This window comes from Gigantopelta aegis, chromosome 9 (assembly GCF_016097555.1).
Source record: "Gigantopelta aegis isolate Gae_Host chromosome 9, Gae_host_genome, whole genome shotgun sequence".
Taxonomy (NCBI): Eukaryota; Metazoa; Mollusca; class Gastropoda; order Neomphalida; family Peltospiridae; genus Gigantopelta; species Gigantopelta aegis.
Window position 1 is genome coordinate 28,193,905 of NC_054707.1, and position 18,936 is coordinate 28,212,840.

Sequence of the window (18,936 nt, forward strand, 5' to 3'; positions counted from 1 at the left end):
ATACCATAATACGACCCATCATAGATGGACATATAAAAACTAGGCAATATCCTGCACACACGTTTACAATAATAAAACAAAATATCAGCATGTACAGAAATCAACAACAAGCATTTAACATGATGCTGAAATTCAACAGCAACAACATGGCGCAAATTATGAATTGTTATGGGTGGGGAATTATGCTCTCTCAGCCAGAGATAACTGTATAGCGATGTTTCATGCTAAATCTCATTACACTGATCATTTTCGAGATCGCTGAATATCTTTCATAAATGGAAAATCTCAAGCCTAGCGGATTTTCATATTTATTAGACCAACTGGTTAGTAAATTTGTGTTTGTTCCACATGCAGGCCTGTTTTTAATGAACATTGATATCGGTTGCAAAACAGTTTTGTAGCTATTTCTACATGTGTGTACATATTACAAATATCTAATAAATGTTAATGTTTGAGAAAAACTTAATACTGCCTAAACCTCTATGGAAGTCCTCAACTGTATGGACAGAAGACGATAGTAATGAATAATCAATTTGGCACCAGTCCATTTGAATAAGACTGAATGAACAACGATTAGCAGCCAACCTGGCATCAGGAACTCATGATCTGGTAGTTGTTCCTCTTGTACCAAGTGAGAAATAAATAAATTATTGGCAAGAGAGTTGAGTGGGAAATGTTTCTGTGTTCTAATTACAATGTATCGATTTGGCAATGTTGAATAACAGACAATCTAAAGCTTATGAAAATATCAACAACAGAAATACCCCGACTAAATCAATGAACAGCAAGATACACTGAACAGAAAAATCAAGAATATATCAAGAGGATTTCCACAGAAATATTTATCACAAAAATAACAAAATTAATAAAATGTGACAGCATTTGTGAAAAAGAGTAAGTCATTTATGGCAAACATCATTTACAAATGATAGTCTGTAGAACGTTAATGTGGCAAGACAAGGTATTTGTTTTCTCAAACTGTATTAGCATAATAAATGTACGCATGACTTGTATATTTTTCATACTTTTTGCAGTCCTCGAAATTCACGTCGGCAATTGGCAATGCTATCGCAAAATTGATTTGCGACAGCATTTCATTGCCATCGCAAATCTGAGAGTGGTGAAAAATCAGTAGGCATTTTTCTTTGAACTTTGTCCAATTACAGATCCCAGAAAAAATCATTTATAATCTAGTGTGGCCCAGTGTTTCCTCAATTAATATAAATCGGTTTATTCCGGTATAGAAGCGTAATAAAGTAAAGTTGATATGTCATGTTTTAGCATATTATTACTGCAGTGGATCATAGATGAATAATTTTGACAGCATTAATCTTTTCTTTAAAATTGCCGCCGTAGTGCTGTTGCAAAATTGATTTGTGACGGTATTTAACTGCCGTAGCAAACTTGTCCGAATTTCAAGGGCTGCTTTTTGTAACAACTTTTACTTTCTGAAATGTCTTAAAACTATTTTTTAGCCATCTATGTTATGACCAATTTGATCACATATGCGACTATTTTTTTTTATTTGGAGACTAAAACATTTTATACTATCTGTATAAAAAAATAGAAGTAGGCACCATCTGGCTCATGGACAGAAAGGTTCACAAAACAGCCACTGATCACAATTTATTTTAATTGTAAGCATTCAATACAGGATTCAAGATAGACAGACAGTTTAGGGAGACCTGATGCAAGAACATCTTTTTAAAAAATCTACATTAATTGTTATGATTACTGTAATAATAATATATGTAAAAAGAGTACTGGTGAGGTACATAATATGCCCATCAGGAGTTTGATGGAAAACAATATCTATATTAATGAATATGTTACTGGCATGATTCAATTCTAATTATGTTAAATATTTGCAATGGGATGGATGAACAGTTTGTTTTCGACCAACCACCATCCCAAGTTGTTCCCACATGTGGTTTCATGGTCCTAAATGCATCTGTAATGCAAGATATGATCTGAACAATGATTTACTGTTATGTGCAGTAGATCGTGAAAAGTAGGCCACAGTGACCTAGTAATAGTACTCGACACACCCCCATCGCAAGTTGTTCCTACATATGAGGTACCAATGGTCCTGTATGCAAGATATGGTCTGGACAAGACAAAGTTAACAGACGGATGGACAACGCCATACCATAATACGACCCATCATAGATGGGCATATAAAAACTAGGCAACATCCTGCAGACAACTTAACATAATAAAACAAAATATCAGCATGTACGGAAATATGATACTAACAAAAACTTGTTGGCCAATCTAGGTTTCAAAACCTTACCATCACATTATTTAATCAGCATCAGTCTCTATTAATTCCCATACCAATATTCATTTGATTATTTGATACACACTACTAATAAAAGTGATATTTTATTTGAGAAATGAAATTTATTTATTTTTATCTTGTCAATATTTCTAGTAAAAACCACTACCAAGTAGAACCAGTATTTGGCGTCAAATATGTCACGTGATCGGAATGGTCCAAAAGTATTTTTATGACTACTGAATTTTTTTTCTTAAATGCAGATTTAATTGGTCAGAATTGATGATTTTTACTTAACGTTATTATTGATTCTGCAATTCCTAATAATTTATTAAAAATTATGCTTCATTAGAAATATCAACGTATAAAAAGAATGGTAGATTATCTATCGTAGGTGTTAAATAATATTTACATCACCGTAGAAACGTCAATGATGGAAAAACAAAACCGTGAGGCATGCAAATGACCAATTTTTATTAAACTTTGGACCATTTCAAGTTTTTTGAGAATCTAGACAAATAAACATGTGCCAATAAACTGATAGTAATTTGTTCCAGTAACAGAGATGGACAGGTGCTTTGGACCAACAAGAATGGGACTGGCAAACACACGTTTAATCGTTTTGGTACAGTCTTATTAATTTAAAACAGTAACTACAGTAGTTGTAAATTCAGTACAATTTTTTAATTATTTTTTAATGAGCAACTATTTCCTAAACTTGACTATATTAAAGGTCTACATTTATAAAAAAAAAAAATGTAATTCACTGTTGTTTGATATCTACGTATACCTTTTACAATATATATGAAGTATCAATAAAATAATTTTCCCCCATCGCTTGCCAAAAAGCCTCTGAACTCCAAGAGTTAAGTCACGTGACCCCGTGACGTGCTAACAGTCATAACATGAAGCGTGATTCACAGCCTTTCAGACATTTTACATGGAAGTGGAACGTGTATTTTTAAAAAACAAAAATGTTATTCTATTGAATTGAATTGTATTGTGTGGAATATTATTTTGAAGATATCTTTCAAATGTGAAACATGGTGAACCATTGTTCGGTGTATGGATGTACAAAAGCTGCAGTTAAAGGCAAAAGTAGTTTGCATATTGTTCCGAAAGACAAACCGACATTGTTTGCATGGAAGCGGTTCTTAAACCGAAAACGTGCGTATTGGAAAGGACCATCAAGATAGGATACGATTTGCAATGACCACTTCACACCTGGGGATTACAACAATTATCTAAGATGGTCGATGGGAATGGCACCAAAACTTTTGTCAAAGAACTTGTCTGTTCCAAGCCTGTATCCCCCTGGTTCAGCCTATTTACAGCCCGGAGCATTTTTCATGTTCGGGCTGTACATAACGAAATCCTGAACATCGCCCGAAGACAAAAACAGATAGGTCTACCAAATGTTAATGTGATTTTTTCTAAAAAATATTTTACCTACATTTTTTTTTTTAACATATATAAATGCATTGTGTTGAGGTGTATCTTTGTGCCAAATATGAACATATGAACGTCCGATAAGAATGAGCTATTTTCCGAAGAATCATTACATGCTGTCGCCATGCTAACCTACTAATGAATGAGTGGAATTCACCAGATGCTATGTCACAAGTCAGATGCGGGTCAAAAGTCGCTTTATTAATAATTGGAATGGTATTTTTGTTTTTTTATGTTTAATAATGTAATCTTTATGTATTTTATATATATATACTGTGTATTAATAATGTGCCATTATTGTGGACCTTTAAGCTGCTACAGCAAGTAACGACATGACAAATGGCAGGGATTTACCTCGTTTTTCTGAAATGGGGGTCCCTTGGACTCACCTCTTTCTTTTCTGGGGGTCCCAACCTGAAAACAAAGGGTCCCAAAACCACACAAACGACAGAGAGCTGCAGACAACAAATCACGTGTATACTATATGTTTCATTAAAGTAAATTTAACAAGCTGTGTTGTTTTTCCTTTCGGGAAATCAATGTCGGTATTCATTGTTTATTCTTTCAAAATCAACATTTCAACCATTTCCTGCAAGCTAAATGACACTCACAATACCATGCGTTGTTTATGATTCGTGCTACTTGTTTGTTAATGCAAATAAGAACATATAACCAATTTGCTTTATTTGCCCGGGAATTTCCGATTGTGTCCTGTTGACGAGAAGTTCCGAATGATCGCAAATCCGCGATCTCTTTCCGGAAATTACCAACTTTACCCGATTAAGTGCAGCAAAGGATAAAGACGTAGTGTTCCCAGAGATTAAAACTTTTTCTTTTTGATATGAGGAATCCCCATTTGAATACGCAGTTTATAGGTATAAAAGAAATAGTGTGTTACACAGAATGATCGATCTTTGATAGTGGACAGGGTTACTTAAAATGTCAGATATTTTATGCGTCCCACGGGACGCAGTATCTCTATTTTTGCGGGTCCAGTTAAGTTTTAGTGCGTCCTATACGCAAGTTTTGTGCGTCCGGTAAATCCCTGAAATGGTAGTATATTGCCTAAATGCACAAATTGGCGATATACAAACCTGTAAGGATACCAATAATTCTTAATTGGCTGAACAGAAAGCAATGTTAAAGTAGCTAATGTCTTCTTTGAATTTTTTTTTACTCTGCCTTGAATACAAAATGGGTAGGGGTTTGAAGTGGTTAAACTGAGAAGGTTGTAGTGTATAGTAACACAGAGTTGAATGTTGAACAACCAAAGACCATATCCGGATTTGGGAATTCGTTATGTTTTGGACAATCAGTTGGTGACTAATATTAATATACACATAAATGCCATTGGGATAAATAGTAATTTAATATATGGGGAATTTATATAATTAATAATTTTGTATTAAAGATATCTAAATTTATCACTTGTTATTTGTTTGTGTGCATTATCATTAGTGTGTGCTCGGGGCTTTATTGTTCATGGTAGGTTAGTTCTGCGTTCTGGGTATGACGATTTACCACAACCATAATATAGGTTAGAACGGGAATGTAACAATATGCTAATGCCATTAAAATACTATAAAGATCATTGGGATACGAGTTAACCTTTTATTACAAACTTTTTCTGCCATCTCGTTTTTACACTTTTAAACCATAAACGTAATTTCTCAGATGCCCAACATATTTTGAGAGATTCAAAATCTATTTTGGACCAAATCCTTAAAACAAAAAAGCTCACACATGCCACATTTCAGTGAAATTGGACTTGACTTTAAGAGACATGCATGTTTTATTTAAAAATTGTATATTTTTGTGTTAAACAAGTATTTTTCTTCTTACTACTAATTTTACTTGTCGAACTCCAAAAATCAACATATTATTGTGTTCAGGGTTCATACAAGTTTGAGAAAATAAAATTCGCGGACTTTCAAGGACTTTTTCAAGTACTTCAATTCATTTTTGAAGGACACAAAAACATGTTTTAAATAAATTTACCTAGTAATAAAAAGTAGACTGTCATTGCACATATAATGAGACACTGCTTAAAGTGTTCACCGACACTCCTTCGTGGTCTGCTGGATGGAATCCCTTACCCCTTCCAACTTGGCTTGTTTTTCCTTAATAGCGTTTTTAAACAAGTTAAACTTGACAATAAATTCCCTGTTGTTCGATCTTTCGGCTTGAGTAGCCACATCATCACATGAAGCGATTCAATTTTTTTTACTAAAGCTAGGAAAGGCATGTTTCCTATTTTTTCATGAGGGGAAAATAAAATTCAAAGACTTTTTTCACAAAAAAAGAAGATTTTTCAAGGTTTTCAAGTACTTTCAAGCACTTCAAGCACCTGAGCAAACCCTGTGTGTTTGTATGCCCTTCAATGACAAACACAAACTGAAGAAGGAATATAACCATAATACAAATTTATAAAAATATTCCAAAAAATACATTTTTTAATTTCACCCCATTCATATTTAGCATGCAGTTTCCATAGTGGATTTTTAATATGATATATACATATACTGTAAAATACTTTATTTTCGAGGGGTGTAATTTTCGAGCTAAAGAAAAATCGCTATGTTCGCGGTTTTAATATTTCGCGCATCCTTGATTAAACTTTTTTTTTTTTTTTTACCACCACTATTATTTATTAACAAATCCGGTTTTCACAGTCAATGCATAAGCAATATTAACCATCAGTATCTTGTCATGGGCTTAATTAATCCTGAATAGTTTATCAATTAAGACTTGGTCCAAAAATAAAGATGACCAATTGATCGTGTCGGCATTCTACCAGATCAAATGATTAGCGTTATAACAGGTAACGGGTCTCATTGAGATTGGGTAAATGGCCACTTGTTAGCATTATATTATATAACAGTGCTCTACAAAGCTAGTAAAATACTCGCAATGGCGACTAAAAACATTCCCTGGCATCTAAAAGATAAAAATCACATTTGCCAGTTGGCGACTGTCCAATAATTTTACTTTAATCTGTAAACAAAACTGGACATCGGAAAACACTGGACCAGTAGCAATTTATCTTCCATAAAATATACCGGCCTCGGTGGCGTCGTGGTAAGCCATCGGTCTACAGGCTGGTAGTACTGGGTTCGGATCCCAGACGAGGCATGTACCCTGAGTGAGCAAGGCTCAATGGGTAGGTGTAAACCACTTGCACCGATCAGTGATCCATAACTGGTTCAACAAAGGCCATGGTTTGTGCTATCCTGCCTGTGGGAAGCGCAAATAAAATATCCCTTGCTGCTAATCTGAAAGAGTAGCCAATGTAGTGGCGACAGCGGGTTTCCTCTCAAAATCTGTGTGGTCCTTAACCTGAAGTCATGTTCACCAGTGGAGGATGAAAACTTGTTTCTAATTTCATGACTCAACGTTTAAAGACACGACTATTTACAAAACAGTATTTATGGATTTACAAGGCAGTATGTGACGAAAATAAATGTTATTTAAACCAAAAGCAAGGTAGCCGATTGGTAACTACTAGTAACACGTTGAATCCTGGTAGATATTATCATAATGCTTTTATTTAACTTTTAATGAGTACTGCAATTGAAATGCATATCTTAGCAGTGCCATTAAAATAGTAATTCTCTTAAATTAGTTAATACAATTATTGGGTACGGAATTTGATTTTGATAGTTAATAGTTGTTCACTGTTTTAGTGGAACCTGACACAAACAGTAACTTGTAATTACTATTTAATAACTTGGAATCACCTCTTCACGAGTTCAGTTGAAAGCATTCCTAATAACAATTACGACATTAGCAATGTGCCGTAAAATGGCAGATAAATCGATTTAATTACAAGTATATATTAGCTGACTACTAAATATAAGTGGCTGGCGACTAAAATATTATACTTTACTGGCCAGGGAAGAGTAAATATGAACTTGCTTTGTAAAGCACTGTATAAAGAGGTGTTAGTCTTTGTAATTCAGTACCATTCACAATGTCTTAACTTAAGTGGTTAAAAAATTACCCGAAACTCAAAATGCCCGGTTTGCCAAATCCATGCGAAAGTAAAACTGAAAACGAGGCAGAAACAATAGTTGCAGCAAACAAGTCAGTTGACAAGCTGACGTCAGAGTGAAATCCCAAAAAGAGAAAGCGTGGGGAATACCAAATGTACAATAAAACAGTGCGGGCAAAGATAGCAGTCTATGCCATTGAAAACAGAGTTATGAAGGCAACGAGAAAGTTTTCAACAGATCTTAGCCAGAAACTGTCCGAGTCAACCGTAAGAAGTATGAAAGAGGCATTTTTGAAAGAGCAGGCTTGCACAGGTTATACCCCATGTCAGCTTGTAAAAGCACAGAGAGGTCAAAGGCCAAAGTTAGGAGAGAACGAAGAAGAGGTAAAACTTTGGATTAGGAAAACACGATTGGCTGGTGGTGTTATTAACGTTAGAATGGTCTTGGCTGCAGCAGATAGGATTTTGAGGAAATGGCACAAATTGACATTGAAAGAATTTGGAGGTAATGTGGAATTAACTGTTCCTTTAGTCAATCGTTGCTGCGTCAGATGCAGTTTGTTAAACGTAAGGGGACAAAAGATGTCAAATACCTCCCATGCGACTTTGAAGAAATAAAGGAGGTCTTTCTTAAACAGATGAGCGATACAGTAAGCAAACATTCAATTCCTAACAAGCTGGTAATTAACTGGGACTAGACTGAAGTATCACTCATTACTGGGGCTGATTGGACCATGGAAGAAAGAGACGCTAAACAGGTGATAATATTGGGTGTTGACGACAAATGACAGATCACGGTGGAGACATGTTACCACCCCAAGTCATCTACGCTGGAAAAACAGACCGATGTCATTCGAATGTAAACTTCCCCACTGACTGGGATGTCACCCACACGTTAAGTCATCGGAGTACCGAATCGAGCATGCTGCAGTACATTGAAAACATAATTGACCCGTATGTGACCTGACTCGCAAACAACTGGGGTTGCCACGTGATCAAAAAGCTTTGTGTCTTTTTGACGTTTTCAACGCACACAGAACCGAGAAAGTTAGCAATTGTTGGCACGAAAAAAAAATTGCCATTGTGTACATCCCTGCCGCCTGTACTGATCAACTTCAGCCATTGGATTTAACAGTGAACCAAATTTTTAAATATGAACTGAAACAGTGTTTCCATGTGTGGTATTCAAGTGAAGTGATAAAAAAAAATTGATGAAAATGATGAAGTGTCTGAGGATGAACACAAGAGTTCATAGTGTGAATGTTGACATCAAGACGAGCACTGTGAAACCCATTCATGCCCAGTGGGTTATCGAAGTGTGTGAGATTGTCTCCAAGAAGGAGGATCTGATTCGAAGTGGTTTTCGCAAAGCCGGCATTCTCAAAGATTGACAATGACAATATTCAATGTTTATTCCAGGTACATACTAATATATCGTTCATCAATTACTGTATTACATGTATTGTTTTGTGCTTTTGTAATAAATTTTAGTAGTTAAATTGATTTCTTTTGTTTTGTTGTTTTTTTCTTTTTATTTCTTTGACCATGAGTCATCCGTTTTCATTTGCATGTTGCTGAATACTAGTACTAGTAGTTGCAATTGCTCACAATCTGCTGGGTTTAATTTTTCACGGGATCCTAAAATTCATGTTAAATGTCTGCGTGAAAGTTAAATTCCCGCGAAAATAAAGTATTTTACAGTATATATATATATATATATATATATATATATATATATATATATATATATATATATATATATATACACACACACACACACACAATCGAATCCACTTTATTGCATATCAGTTTATAGCATAAATCGGTTATTTGCATATTATTTGGCTGCACAGAACAGTTTAGCATTAAATCCAATACAAATTATGTCGCATATTTGAACAGTTTTATAAAGACAAACATAATTGTATACAAAAACCAACAAAATCTAGAAAATTTCATCATAAAATGTTCCACAAACTTTTAATATTTTACCAGGAACAATTGTAATTGCATTTCAGATGTAATTTGTCCTCTTTTTTTTTTTTTTACAAAATCACTTTAAAAAATACTAAGAGAACTCCGTTGACAGAACACACACAAAAACATCCATGCAGTAGTGGAATAGTCCATTGTTATTTCTGTGTGCATGCATTAGCTTAAAGCCTTTGATGACAGTGAAAGATAGATTTGGCCAATGCAATTATGTCCCAGAATAAATTTAATAAAGATAATCAAATATGATTAGTTTTTACTATATCTTGTATGTTACATTTGAACCACTGTATTTTAAGTTAACATTAAAGGGACACACCCTAGTTACGGCTAGTTGTTAACCATTACGGCGTTGTTTTTCGCTATTAAACCCATTTTTTCACAAATAAAATTGCACTTTACTTACCGTTTATTATTTAGAATATACATTTCCATTCACCTGAAGTGTTTTTTTGGTAATCCTGGTTTTTGTAATACCACAAAATGCATTTTTCATATTTCATAAAATGGCACGGGCCTCTGAGAAAAAAACGTTGAGCAGACAAGGTCCAATCTATTTTTAGAGGGGATATTTCCATTTCAATGTCACAGACGTTGGTATACCACGTGACCGTTATCAGTTTGGTTCGGTTTGTTTTCTCGTGCACGGTTCGCACAATCAACATCCGATTTGTTGTTGTTCATTTGTGAGATTTTTCTTCACAGTTCGTGAACATTTTCAGTAACAATAAAGTTCAGACAAGTAAGTGTCTCAATACAAAACGTTACAAACCCTTAAAACCAATAATTTTGCTAAGTCTTACGATATCTGGAGAGGGGATACAACCAGGACAGAACAGTTGGAACATGTCCAGGAGAGGTGAAAGGAACGCACCCCAAGTCTGTGAAATTTGTCGTGAGGTAGGCATTGTTGTGCTTCGAGCGACATCTACCGGTGACATCAGAATACTAACTTTCAAAATTATTTCAAGCAATTGGGACATGGGGATTCCCATGGTATTTATCGATATAAAACCTGCTTTTTCACTCCATTTGATAAAAACGTGATCTAAGTGTGTTACAGGTTTGTAGATTAACCAAATTATAATTTATTTTTGCTGGATGGAACACTAGGGTGTGCGGCTTTAATTATCAAGTGCTGCTATTTATTTATGTTAAAACAACTGCAACTAACTGCATCACTGGCATTGTTTTCAACACTGTTTATAGAATAACATGCTTATAAGCCTTTTTTTAAATCACATTAATGTTTGCCATTGTAACCAAAATCTGATACGGGGGGTGGGCACAGACCTCTCCCACGGTTCCTACAGGCTGCCTGGCTTACATAGTGTAAATAGTTTTATTCATTTCAAGCCTGCACAAATTGCACGATTGACCATTTTGTTTGTGCATCAGTTATACCATTTTATTTGGCCTAACAGATTTATCGTTTGTGTAAAATTTACTAAATGATTAGTCCTAGCAACATACCAACATATTTTTATTGTCAGTACAAACATTAGATTTGTTCCTGACGCAGTGCTTTTTCGTAGCGCATAACGTAACCAGTCAAGTTTGTATAAATATTACATGTGGATCTAAAGACAGCCAATTGGAGCTCATGTCCAGCAATCAAAACCTTACTTGCAGAATCCTGCCGGTGATTTAAAACTAACAACACTGCGTAGTCCCCAATGTCCAGGTAACATTTCATCTGTAAATAATAATTTACATATTGATCAATCACACTTCGCCTTTTATAACGTTATTTGGGAGCATACAAATTCTAAAAATATCGGGCGAGTCTATTTTAGTGGCCGCAGTACAGCGAACCATACCAATACGTACGGGGTGGGTTATCAGTCTTCAATTTTACATTAAAAATTATTTATTTATTTATAAAATTTAAAAAAACTAAATCAGTCTTCAGTTTTACATTACAAATTATTTATTTTATAAAATAAAAAATGTTTTAAGGCATTCGTAATTCACACGAAACATGTCGTATACCCTCAGGATAATTCGGAATATTTTCAAATTATTTTTAAATCACTGGCAGGATTCTGCAAGTAAGGTTTTCATTGGTGGACATGAGCTCCAACTGGCTGTCTTTAGATCCACATGTAATAGTGGAGCTATTTTAATTAGATTGTGCGAGATCAAATAGACAATAACACCCGCAAATCTGAAAACTCCATATGGTTATCTCCTAAGTAACACAGTTTCACTACTCAACACCCCTCAGAACAATAGGTGTGAACTGTAGAAAAGCTGTGTGCAGCAAACTGCAACGTAAATATTAGTAGCTAGAAATAGCATCAATAAACAAAACTGCAGATTTGTAACTATGCAAAATTAAAAAATATTTGATCTTACAACATTTATACTGTTATTTTATTTATTATTTTAAAATACATGCATAAACAAATGAAATGCATACATGTATTGGCATTCAGACAATGTTGTGCAGTTAAGAGTAAGATGGACTGTCCACAAGGCATTTGTAAAGTTTACGGTTGGTGATAATCTCTCTATCTATGAATGCATAACACAAAAAGTCATTTCTGTTCTAATTTGCTTTAGGATTACGTAATTTTTGGGTTAAATTTACTAAACTAAATATGCCCACTGACGGTAGGGGTACAGAAATAGAAAATATTTTACTAGCCAGCCAGACCAGAAACAACTAAAATGTACTATCCCGCCAGTTTCTACTAGTCCACCAGACCTTGATTGACAAATCAATAAATTTAGAAATATTCTGGTAAGACTAACTTTTTCACATTTGTTTCATACAGATTTACAAAATTCAAGTCACATACCTCGTATTTAACAGAACAATCTATTCAAAACACACCAATATCATAATTTGAATGTAAATAAGCCATTTCTAGGAAGCATTGACCTTTGACCGGCTCCGTTTCTGGAATGTCGCGGTTGCACAGTTCAGAACTCCAAAGTAGTCTATTGTCAATCGGTACATATATTGTTGTGTACTTTCTTCATTCTGAACAGTTTCTTTGAATGGTTTGGAATTCTTGCACGGCTGATGTGCATTCAATATTACAGATCGCCCATTGGACTGGTAGCTGCATTTTATAACTCGTCTATCAGAACTTTTTTAACACGCATTTTGCGAGCAGACAAGTACTTTCTGCACCCCTGGACATCAACTGATCGCAGACCAAGTGTGCATCAAGAGAGTGCTTTACCACTGGGCTATGTCCCGCCCACCAAATGCTATTTGAAGTTGAATTTGGCAAATAGATGTCACTACCAATTTGCCAAAAAGCTAATTCAAAAACCATGTGTCGTTTGTATGTGCATACCTATTTTTAAAAATAGTTCTGTTTAACTAATTTGGTTATATATTTTCTGATCAAATTAGCTAAATTGCTATTAATTTATTGTGTCCAGCTTAAACCCTATTTGATGATCCTATTTCAGTTAAACAATTAGATATGGCCCAGACAAGGATTTCTTTAGATGTGCAGTACTACATGAAAAATAGATCACATCGACCTAGTAGAGCATTTTCGTGCCAACAAGAAAAATGGTATAATTTTTTATTAATTGAATTTCCATTGAGTACACGTGCAATTTATTTCACAGGAAATAAGATGTAGTTTCAGGAAAACATCTACTGTGTATGGAAATCCCACCTTTCAAACTTGATACATAGAAAGCCCTTGTTTTCTTCATTCCAGGTAGCACATTTTTGCTGGCCCCCTATAGCCCAATGTTCAAATACCCTCCACATTTTACTGTTGATATAATTTTGTTGAGCTTTATTCTTCATTTGTGGTCATAAAACTTCATTGTCTAATCTACTTTTTTTATGGCAGTTTCTTTAACCCAGCATTAAAAATCCTGCAAAGCGAGTCACAAAAAAGTCCTCTTTTTCTTACCACACTGAAGCCCCTGATAGAATGAAACTGCCATTGGTATATCTGCATCCCCTGTCCTTACTTAAGAAAAAGACACCAACAACAGGACTGTCTCTCTTTCTCTGATACAATATTAGGCATGGGAATATCTGTAATGCGAGTCATATATAACGAGTCATAAAAAATGGGATAGAGTAATGTAAGTCACCAATGTTTTTACTAAATGTTATGGTTTTCTTTTTAAAAAAATTCTAAAGATAGCTTTTAAATTAGTTTGAGAGATTTATCAAAGAGGTCAGTGCTATCATTTCCCCATAACTTACTGTTTGTTTACATGCTCATTAACCTTCTGACTACTGCAGGCAAGATATCTTGCTCGACGTCACGCCAGTCGACATATTGTACACGGTGCATTTCCCGAATTCATATTTCCCGCCGTTTTGCACATGACACTCACCAGAAACAATTATATAACAGGAAACAGAAGACAACTCAGTTTCCTGTTACCTTTAGTTCTTCGTTTTTCAACAGAACAACAGCTTGCTCTGAATGTGCACGTTAACTCCTTTGGCATTGGCATTTATTTTGGGTGACTGGCAATACTCTCGAGATGGACAGCAAAACAATTATGAACAGTATTCAGTAATAAATCATACAGTTAAGTTAGGAGGATAGGGGGTAGGGTATGATCAATAGTTACGCACTTTAAATATATATATATATACATTTTTTGGGGAAATAAATAAGATTTTTCTATACAATAATACATCTACTTATTACCAAAGAGATTAAAGACACATGCATATAGGCCTGTGGCTTTGGAACACTATCTCTGGAGGGGTAGCACAGTATCTGGTGGGACTAGAGTTTTATCTTTATATAAAGCAAAAAAGAAAACCAAAATAAGAACAGAAAATCTAATGTTTATAAATTTATGATGTTGATAAAATTAATGTCTGTGACAAGAAAAGAAGGAAATAGGTGGGAGACAATTGTTACATAACTTTAGAGGGGTGAGTATTGTTGGTATTACAAAACGTAATGGGGCAGAGTAAAAAAAAAAAGTAAGATTTTACGTTATGTAATTGTTGAAGTCTCCATAATTGGACATTTATAAACTCCTTTTATCATTTTCAAATTCTTCTGATGTCTCATCATATTTCAGCATTTTACACACATATTTCGAAAGACACTGAATGATATAACTTGTTAAGTTATTATTTACCAGCCTCGGTGGCGTAGTGGTTAGGCCATCGGTCTACAGGCTGGTAGGTACTGGGTTCGGATCCCAGTCGAGGCATGGGATTTTTAATCCAGATACCGACTCCAAACCATGAGTGAGTGCTCCGCAAGGCTCAATGGGTAGGTGTAAACCACTTGCACCGACCAGTGATCCATAACTGGTTCAACAAAGGCCATGGTTTGTGCTATCCTGCCTGTGGGAAGCGCAAATAAAAGATCCCTTGCTGCCTGTCGTAAAAGAGTAGCCTATGTGGCGACAGCGGGTTTCCTCTAAAAAAATCTGTGTGGTCCTTAACCATATGTCTGACGCCATATAACCGTAAATAAAATGTGTTGAGTGCGTCGTTAAATAAAACACTTCTTTTTTTCTGTTAAGTTATTAAATATGTAAACATTATGTACCGTTACTTACCATTTCACACTTGTGGTGCAAAAATATATGTATAGTGTATATCTTAGTCCAGTGAATCTTTTTGGGGAACATATATATTGGATCTAATTTCACTTGCTTCTTTCAAATTACAGAAAAATATACAATTTATATCATTATCTGATGCACACAAAAAGTAAAACTGCCTCTTTTGTGATATATGGTGCACTGACTTCAATGAGCCTATCGACGGGGATCGGCCCTAGACTGACCGCACATTATACAAGTTCTTTACTACTGGGCTACGGCCAGCCCAATAGACATCAGCAGCATTTCATTATTAGATTAGTAAAAAATAGATACCCTAAAACAGTGTCATACAAGACATAAACTGAATAATAAGTACATTTTAGCATACTATATTATCATAAAGAACAAGATTAAAAACAAAATATTTTAACTGAAATGCCAAAATATAATTGGCGAATACATATTTAGATTGGCGAATGTTTTGGTGAACAAAAATAGCCACCCAGGGCTAGCCCTGACACGGTCAAAACGCTTACTTTACAGACCAAAGCGTGTCAGCCCGCTACGCCTGATGCCCCTGGGGACCCCCCCCCCCCCATATGGAAAAACTATTAATGCACTTTCTACGTTATCTGATAGCCTGTTTAGTTGTTAATGAAATAAAGGTATTCATTCATTCCTGTCATTTATAGTTTGAGGAGAATTTTGAAGTGTTATGGTAGTTTCTGGGACTTTCCTTTTTGTGTACCATGAGTCACGTGATAATTAGATGCAATTAAAAGATTAATTTTGTAATCATGTCAATTTTTTTTTAAATCATTTAATACCTTATGCAAATAGGTTCATGTATACAACAGTTGGAATCTTAAAATATACAGCTGTAGCAGATATACCAAAATATAGTTTGACAAGTAGGCAAGAAGTGTAATGCAGATCACATGGAAATGCCCAGTAATGGTACACGACGTGCCATCATCCGAAGTTGAACTTGCATATAAGGTTTGGTAATCCTATATGAAATATTAAAAAAGATATGCCCTGGAAAAGAACAGTTATGGACGGACAGACAAAACCATACCATAATACAACCTGTTAGACAGGCATATAAAAATGACTTACAGAGAGCCAGGTCTTGTTCCAGCTTGTATGCATGTTGTTCTTGTCGCTCTTTTCTCTAGAAAAAAAATAAACATATGTTTCATTAAACAAGAGGCCTGTCAACCTAGCTAGCCATTTTAAATACTGTAAATCATAAAATTAATGCGTCATGACATTATTGCGTCCGTCCAAGGGTGCACATAAACGCATATTTTTATTAATGCGGTGGGCATAGGTGTATATAATAATACCCCCCACCCCCCAAACCTACTTCACATCAAATAAAAATACCCTCTGGTTTGTAGACTTAATCCTATTATTTAAGGTCACCTTTCAAGCGGAAAGAGAAGTGATTTGTTTTCATAGCATTAGCAGCCCTGCAAGTGGAAACTACTCATGCGTAGTCGGCTGTCCGGGAAGTTCTAATTAGTGTACTTATAACAACGCCGGTGTGTGAAGATTATAGCTGACGCCTTTGAGTTGTGATTGCTTCTAATTAATCCATCAGAGATGAGCAGAAGATAAAACAGTAGGCTACAATCATGTGTTGGTTTAATGCATAGGAAGCCCGGGCACAATCAGACTTAGTAATAAAAACTCGAAATGATTTGTCATTATAAAACACCAACACATTCATCACAGTTCATAATGTCGATGTGGAAGTTTGTAAAAGTTACGAATGCCTAATGAAGTTCATAGAGAACTCTTACAACTGCCAGATCCCGAAAACGCATCAACACAACGAGAAGCAGACATAATCAGTGTTCTCGCTGCTCCATTTAAGCGGGGCGCCCCACCCCGCTATTCCATTTTGCCACCCTCCTTTCACGTTCCCCGCCCTCCTTTATTTTTTAGCGCCCTCCTTTATTTTTGAGCGCCCCTCTTTATTTTCCAACACCTATCTCTGCTATTTCCAAATGCACTTTTATCCACACAAAAAACAACGATCAGTCTGCACACTGGACATCAAAGGAAACAAGCCGCGTTGTGTATGAAAAAGCAATTGACGAAACATTTATAACAGTTACCGTAACGTAATTTAACAGCATTTTTAACAGCCTCTATTTTGTCCAATATCTGTATTCATTTGTATGTTTGATAGACACAATAAAAGTTATATTTTATGTAAGCAATGAAAACATTTTATTATTTACGGATTCGGCAATCTCCGATTGAAAAAAACCCCTCTTATTTGGCGCCAAATTTGTCACGTGATCAGAACAGTCATTCTGTCTTTTGTTTCCACCAACTATCGTTTGATATTTTGTCCTCAGTTGCAGATATAATTGGTTAAAACTGATGATTTTTACTTTCTGTTATTCTGTTTATTCAGCAGTTCTTTATAAAATATTGTAAACTTTTCATTTTGAGGGGATATGAACGCTTATAAAAACAACGGAAGTGGTAGTGTTTATCATTAAAATCATTTATCTTGAGTGCCAAATAATATATACACCGTCTTTACAAAAACGAAACTATAATACTTTTTCACAGCGATTGATTCATTCGATGAAGATGGAAATAACAAAAATGTATCTGACATTAGGAGATCACTTTACAAACATCTTTATTGTTTTTCGTATATCTTGAAATCTTTATTAAAAATAATAATATTATTATTAAAACTTTGATCGGTCCAGCAAAACCGGAACTGCCCATGAATGTCAGACGGATATCATCTTCGGTTCAATTAAAAGACGAGGTTTTTTTTATAAACCCCTTTGCACTTTTTTATAGGCAAATAAAGGAGTATGTCTTTTCTCAAAGTCTACCAACACACAACAATATGGTAACCAAACTACTCCCCCCACCCTTTTTTTTTTTTCGTTTATTGATGTGTGTTTGGGTTTTTTGAAGGGTGTGGTGCCAAGCGGCCGCCCTCCTTTAATTTTCACCCAGCGAGAACACTGCATAATAGAAGCGTCAAACATGAAAATTGTGAACACCGTTTCTGAAGAAATTGACACTATTGTTACCAAAAGAGGGGTGAAACGAAAACTAAAGAACTGTCACTATACGAACCAGAAATGAGCGAAAATTGGGAAATATGCTGCAGAACACAGCAACACAAGGGAAGCAGCAAAATTCAGCGAGGAGTTAAAACTAAAAATAGGAGAGTACTGTACACTTCATGAAAAAGCAGTACTTGACGGCAATCAGCACATCAAAGGAAAAACAGGTCACAGAGGTTGGACATGCGCAAAAAGGTCGTCCGCATGAAGCATGTTAAGGTGATACGTCAAGCTGATGGAATTGTCAATCAAGCCACCGGTAATTGTCAAACATAAAAATCGTGCTTTACTACAAGAAAATGGGGGGCCCATTGCAGTCGATCGTCCCTGGGCCATTTCTTTCTTTAACAGAATGGAAAGGCACCAAACGGCCTGAAAGATGCTATTTAATTTTGCACAACAAAAAGAAAGTTTTCTTCGTATCATGAAAGAATCGGTGATGGAATATAAAGTCCCCAGTGAAATTGTTTTCAACTTTGATCAAATGGGCGTGAAGATTGTACCAGTATCCAACTGGACAATGGCTGTGGAGGGCAGCAAGCAAGTCGACATCGTAGGCCTGGAAGACTAACGTGAAATAACAGCGCTGTTGGGAAGTACATTGT

General features: G+C 35.3%; 1 protein-coding gene across 1 annotated transcript in view; it reads right to left on the minus strand.

Annotated features, from left to right (window-relative positions):
- The window catches only part of LOC121380503 (U1 small nuclear ribonucleoprotein 70 kDa-like), a 100,835-nt gene that overhangs the window by 44,027 nt on the left and 37,872 nt on the right, over positions 1–18,936 (minus strand). The window contains exon 3 of the mRNA XM_041509332.1: positions 16,341–16,395. Coding sequence (XP_041365266.1) covers positions 16,341–16,395 — 55 coding nt within the window. The remainder of the gene's footprint in view (positions 1–16,340; positions 16,396–18,936) is intronic.